Source organism: Nematolebias whitei, chromosome 1 (assembly GCF_014905685.2).
Source record: "Nematolebias whitei isolate Nwh7 chromosome 1, NemWhi1, whole genome shotgun sequence".
Taxonomy (NCBI): Eukaryota; Metazoa; Chordata; class Actinopteri; order Cyprinodontiformes; family Rivulidae; genus Nematolebias; species Nematolebias whitei.
The window spans coordinates 46,250,196-46,256,560 of record NC_056498.1 but is presented as its reverse complement, the minus strand read 5'-3'; the positions used below and the strand labels follow the sequence as shown (position 1 = coordinate 46,256,560).

At 41.2% G+C, this 6,365-nt stretch overlaps 1 protein-coding gene across 1 annotated transcript in view; it reads left to right on the top strand.

The window, feature by feature from the left end:
• The window catches only part of pkd2l1 (polycystic kidney disease 2-like 1), a 7,252-nt gene continuing 887 nt past the window's right edge, over positions 1-6,365 (top strand). Inside the window, exons 1-14 of the mRNA XM_037677859.1 lie at positions 1-315; positions 459-572; positions 1,365-1,492; positions 1,594-1,847; positions 1,939-2,163; positions 2,685-2,913; positions 2,996-3,166; positions 4,392-4,573; positions 4,655-4,775; positions 4,852-4,950; positions 5,195-5,316; positions 5,386-5,503; positions 5,715-5,851; positions 5,946-6,066. Of these exons, the coding sequence (XP_037533787.1) occupies positions 33-315; positions 459-572; positions 1,365-1,492; positions 1,594-1,847; positions 1,939-2,163; positions 2,685-2,913; positions 2,996-3,166; positions 4,392-4,573; positions 4,655-4,775; positions 4,852-4,950; positions 5,195-5,316; positions 5,386-5,503; positions 5,715-5,851; positions 5,946-6,066 (2,304 nt within the window). The 5' untranslated portion in view covers positions 1-32. The remainder of the gene's footprint in view (positions 316-458; positions 573-1,364; positions 1,493-1,593; positions 1,848-1,938; positions 2,164-2,684; positions 2,914-2,995; positions 3,167-4,391; positions 4,574-4,654; positions 4,776-4,851; positions 4,951-5,194; positions 5,317-5,385; positions 5,504-5,714; positions 5,852-5,945; positions 6,067-6,365) is intronic.

The following is a 6,365-nucleotide window of genomic DNA, read 5'->3' as shown; positions in this document are numbered from 1 at the left end:
TGCTGAGCTGAAACGAAGAAACTCGTAGGAGCATGAAGTGTCTGAACAACCGGGCTGAGAGCCACCTGACGGGTCAGGTAGAGTCTCAGGTGGACAGCTTGGTGAACGGAGGGGGCTGGGTCAACCACGGCTACCGTGGGTCCCCTCCACCAATCCCCCGTGTGGTCAGCACCATCTACAGTCCACAGTCCCACTTTCAGGGCTCTGTGGACAGCGTCTACAAACTGGACACCCCGGGCCGGATCACAGAGGAGGCCCCCTCCTCCTCTTCAGACCAAGTTTCAAAGAAGAAGAGCTGCTGCTCTTTTATTAAAGGTAGGAACCCCCTCTGAGTTCATCACAACGTATTAACTGTGCGTGTGTGAAGAAACAGAATTGACCAAGTTTGTTGTTTTTTATGGCAAGCATCACCAAATGAAGCACACGCTCTATAAATTTATAACTAATATTGTCTTTAGGGTTATGGGGTACAGCATGGACCGAAAACACCTTGAACAACCGGGAGAAGTATATCCAGACCACCCTGCGGGAGTTACTGGTCTACACGTTGTTCCTGGTAGACGTTTGCCTCTGTAAGTGGTCGACACAGCCGTAGATATTGGATTCTCCCTTCTGTGGCACTTATAAGTGCAAAAACAGCAGATCAAATATCAAACGTATAAAGAGGTTCTCACATGTGTAGAAAATACATTTCCAACGTCTTTTGCTATTTTATGTGGATGCACTTGTTCTTTAAATTGTAGAACAATCGACAGAAACCCTGAAAACCTCTCCGTATGGGTTGAGCGTTTACTCTTTCCTAATTTACACCACTTATCCTCGATCAATTGTCAATCTTGTGTTGCCCGGTACTTGCAGCTTATTTTCCTGGTAATGTTACCTAATGACCTCACTGACAAAGGTAAAGGTAGAATAATAGTTACAGGTTCAGAATGTGAGGATGCTTGGGTGTGTTTATGAAACTTTCCATTTGGCTTTAGTTGTTACCACAGGTACCCCTCCCACCCCTGCCTTAAAGCCATTGTCCAGCTGAGCATTAGGCCTGAAAGGGACACAATCCTGTTCTCTTGGCTTTTAGCGATAAGAGCATTTGGTCTTTTGTCGCTTTGTCTCTGCTAGATTTCCATTGTTTAATGAGGCTTTTTGCATCAGGCCGGCACACTCTCTCTTCAAACAAATTACAGCCCCCTAATCTGGATCCAGTGACACAAACAAAGCCAAGGTCTTCAATGGGACCTTGCATGTCTACCTCTCAGGCGTTCTTATCTTGGACTTGTGAATGGGGCAACGTTTAGAGCTGCGCCTGAGCAAAGCCAGATAGTTGCCGATGGCCAGGTGTTTACAATGTGATTATGTTCTCTCAGTGACGTACGGCATGACGAGCACGAGCGCCTATTATTTCACCAATGCCATGACGAACCTGTTCGTGAATACAGCCGGTGTGAGTGGAGTTACGTTTCAGTCCATTGGCACCATGGACGACTTCTGGACCGTGAGTTTTTCTTAATTTTACTTTCTTGTGTGCTAAACAAGTCAAAACACAAATAAAGGTGCAAATCAAACAGCACCCATTATGTCTCTATTTCTGACCAGTATGCCCAGGGTCCTTTACTAGACGGCCTTTACTGGACCAGATGGTACAACAACGAGTCCCTGGACAGCGGAGACCAGTCGTTCATCTACTATGAGAATATGTTGCTGGGTGTTCCCAGGATAAGGCAGATCAAGATCAAGAACAACTCCTGCCAGGTCCATCAAGACTTTAAGAATGAGATCAGTGGATGTTTTGATGTCTACAATGAAAAGAAAGAGGATGACCTCAGTTTTGGTCTCATCAATGGGACTGCGTAAGCCACTTACTGTAATGCTATCACAACAGATGATGAAATGTGTCAGGAAAATATATTATTCACTGTTAATTTTACTCTTCTTCTGTAGCTGGACCTACCACACAGAAAAAGATATCAAAGGTTCCTCCTACTGGGGACTGTTGACCACTTATAGTGGAGCAGGATACTATCAAGACCTAAATCGGACAAAAGAGGTGAGCGCCAACGTCCTGACTGAACTGATGGACAACGTCTGGCTGGATCGAGGAACCCGGGTCGTCTTCATTGATTTCTCCACATACAACGCAAATGTCAACTTGTTCTGTGTCATCAGGTGAGGAACATGACTGAAAGACTCACAGCCTGTTGGTACCATAAACCTAAGACCGTATCTCAATGAGCTGCAACTATTGCAGACTAGTTGGTAAACAACATTCAAGAGGGAGTCTTCAAAATGTCTCGAAACATTCACAGGTGTTCTCAGTTTCCTCACTTGGGCTGCAAAGGCTGGCAAGCTCCGTGTTTGAATTTTGAACGTGTTCAAAAAAGACATTGGACAGATTTTCTCTCAAAATAGTCACACTTGTTTTAAACTCATGTCAGACTCTTCTGTTTTGACGTGTCTAGAACTCATCTTAAACGTTTCTTAATTTTGTTGCGTCTTGAATTAATCTCAAACCCTTTTTAGTTTTGTCCCATATGACACAGCTTACTGGTCTCTTGGTGGCAGACTATCATTATTAATGAGATCACAACAAAAATACTCACTTTTTTAATGTGACTCACCAACTAGTCTCCATCTCAGCCAAATGAGATACTAGCTTTACTGACCAAAGTGTGATCCACATCTTTTAGGTTGGTGGTTGAATTTCCAGCAACTGGTGGAGCGATCCCGTCCTACCAGATCAGAACAGTGAAACTGATTCGTTACATTACCACCTGGGATTATTTTATCCTCGGCTGTGAACTGGTCTTCTGTGTATTCATCTTCTACTATGTTGTAGAAGAAATTTTAGAGCTACAGATACACAAGTTCGCCTATTTTAAAAGCATTTGGAACATTCTGGATATTGTCGTCATTTTGGTAAGAAAACAAGAATCCTACCTGTTCATTTGTTGAATTTTTGTTGAGGTCAAGAAAGTAACATTTTTCTTCTTCTTTCCAGCTTGCAATTGTTGCTATAATCTTTAATATTTTCAGAACTGTCAAAGTGGACAACTTGCTTGGCAAGCTATTAGAACAACCTGGAATCTATGCTGATTTTGAGTTTCTGGCTTTCTGGCAAACCCAGTATAACAACATGAATGCAGTGAACTTATTTTTTGCCTGGATCAAGGTAAATACTAATTTTTATCCAAGATTTCTTGACCTGAGTTTCTTTATGTCTCGTGCCTTACCAAAAATGAAGCCTAGACATAAATCATATGCTGTGAAATTTTTAAAGATGTCCCACAAGGCTCTATCCTTGGAACACTACCATTTATTTTATATATCAGATGTTCCATTTGTACGATCTAATTGTAACACTGTATGCAGATGATACTCTAGTTTAAATGTATATTAAAAGTATGAGTAGTTGTAAAAAAGCTTATGCACTCCATGGTTTCTGCTACAGTGTGGTTAAAGCATGGCTGCTGGGTCCTTACTGTGTCTAAATGGGCATGTATGATCATTTCCACGACATTCAGTTCCAGTGTAGATTCAGATGATTTTGTATCGAGGAGAAGCCGTGAGTCAAACTTGAATACAAATAATCTCTGACTTGTAATTGAGTCTAAAGTTTAATAAAAAATGTTATAACAGGATCAAATTTAATATAAAAAAATCAGGTTCACGTGAACAGAAACGACTTTGCAACAAAGTTCATGCTCAATCATCCAGGTAATCCAATAATTCTCAGTCAGGTCATCTGGACAGTTTCTTTTTTTATAGAGGCCTTTCACCCTCTATCCAGAGTGTAAATGGAGAAACAACTTTGATTGTCTCACATGTCAAATCTTATTTAACAACTCTGTCCAAGGCAAGTACTGGTACTTTAAAACTGTTGTAATCTTTATATAAATAAACACTTAAGACTTTTGAACATCATTGTTGAATATTGTTGAGATATTGCCGACCATCATGAATAGCAGGCGATCATGTAGTTGCCTGAATGCACATGTGTTTGTTTGTCTGTCTGTTAGTAAAATATCTAATTACCCACTGAATTTATTTCATTGAAATTCTCAGAAATTAATAATTTAATGTACTTCTACAACAGATTATCTTTTGGATTCAACCAAGTTCAAGATGGCTGCCACAGCTAATCAAGTTTATCAAACACAAAGATGGCTTTAGCTCAATCGATTTACAAATATTTAGCTAATTTGTTGTGTGGTAACAGTTGAGATTGATCCCCAACACATATTATCTGAACGCTAACAGATTGCACTAAATCTTTAATTATAATTTTAGCATTAACTGTTGGAGTCGACCCTGTTTGTCTGTTAGCAACAAATCTCATAAACCACTTCATGAATGTCGCTGTGACTCAAACTAATGTTCTCGTCGTTTCTTTGCAGATTTTTAAGTACATCAGTTTCAACAAAACGATGACGCAACTGTCCTCCACGCTGGGACGATGCGCCAAAGACATCTTGGGGTTTGCCATCATGTTCTTCATTGTTTTCTTCGCCTACGCTCAGCTCGGATATTTAATCTTTGGAATGGAGGTGGACTCCTTCAGTACCTTTGTAAAGTGCATGTAAGGGTTGTTTAAAACTGAGTTCCTGGATCTGTCAGTGAGCTGAGCACCAGTTCACCTGCTTATACTTTGTTCCCCAAGATTTACACAGTTCCGAATCATCCTCGGAGACTTTGATTACAACGCCATCGATCGTGCAAACCGAGTTCTTGGGCCCATCTACTTCGTCACCTACGTGTTCTTTGTTTTCTTTGTTCTGCTGGTAAGTCGTCTTTCAAACGATGCTGGATCTCAGGAACAAATGGGAGCAGTCACATGACCTCTCCTTTTTAAATCAGAACATGTTTCTGGCGATTATAAATGACACGTATTCAGAGGTGAAGGAGGAACTGTCGTCCCAAAAAGACGAGCTGCAGATTACTGACATCATCAAGCAGGTAAAAATCATTTAGAGTAAAAGCGTCTGACAAGGTTGAGTCAGGTCCTCTGGACGGATCCTTCCTTGTTGAAATGTTTCCACTTTTATCCAAAGGACTTCTTCAGTCTGAGGAAGTCTTTTGGAGAAAAGACGAACGTTTCAACATGGAAGGATCCTCAACCTTGTCAGATTTATCTACCTGCATCATTGAGCATCAGGACATTTTCATACCTCATCAACACTATATCTTTCTCCCAAATCAGAGCTACATGAGGACGTTCACAAAGCTGAAGCTAAAAAAAGAAAAAATATCAGACGTTCAGAAAGCTCTTCAGTCCGGATCCGGAGAAATCGAGTTCAAGGACTTCAGAGAAACTCTGAAAGAGTAAGAGACAATTGAAATGCAAGATGATTTTATCTGAACCTAACGCTCACCAGGCTGATGAATTTGCAGGATGGGACACGCCGATCATGAAATATCTGCCGCTTTCTCGCAGTTCGACCGCGACGGGAACCAGATTCTAGACGCAAAGGAACAGGAGAGGATGAAGATGGAGCTGGAGGAAAAAAGGGTAAAAAAGATTTTTTATCACCAGAAAGTCTTCACTGCATGTACATCTACAACCCTGGAGTCAACCCTAAATCAAGATGGCCGCCACAGCTAAGCTACCTCCGACATAGAGCGAAGATTTGGTGTGGTAGTAGCTGAGAGTCATTCAGACAGACTGAGCAAGGTCTTGTGATATTGCGTAAGGGTGACAGCCGGTTTCCTGCTTTCTTCAGGATGCTCTCAACACGGAGCTGAACAATCTTGGAAAAAATTACGAGGAAAAGTTGCTGGAAAAGTCTCCCGTTGCACCGAACGAGCAAAGAACGACGCCCTCGAGTCGAGTCTTTGTGGATCGGGAACAGTTTCTGAGGTGAGCCAAGTCTTTACACCACTCGTAAAATGTGTTGATTGCACTGAAATCAAACCAAACTTGACCATGTGCGGTTTTAAAACTGTATTTTTAGACTGACCAGACAGGTTCTCCAAATGGAAAACTCTGTAACCGGCATCACAGCAAAGGTTGATCTGATCATGGAAAAACTAAAACTGCAAGAAAACTCTGAAAAGAACACGACTAATGATGATGTAAGTAAAGAGACACGTCAATATATCAGCATACAGACACATTTTGTGGTTATTAACAGATTAAAATACTCCAAAAATTAGTTAAAAAGCTTAAAACCCAGTGGCGCCAGCAAGAGGGGGACCACGGGGTGACTATGCCCACCCCTATAACATAGCTCGGGCCCCACTAGGCCCCCTTTGGCTAGACAGTCTAATCCCCCTGAGTGGGTTTAGTAGAACCTCATAGATATAAAAAAGTTGTTTTTGAACAATTATTTAAATTTTTATATATATATATATATATATATATATATATATAT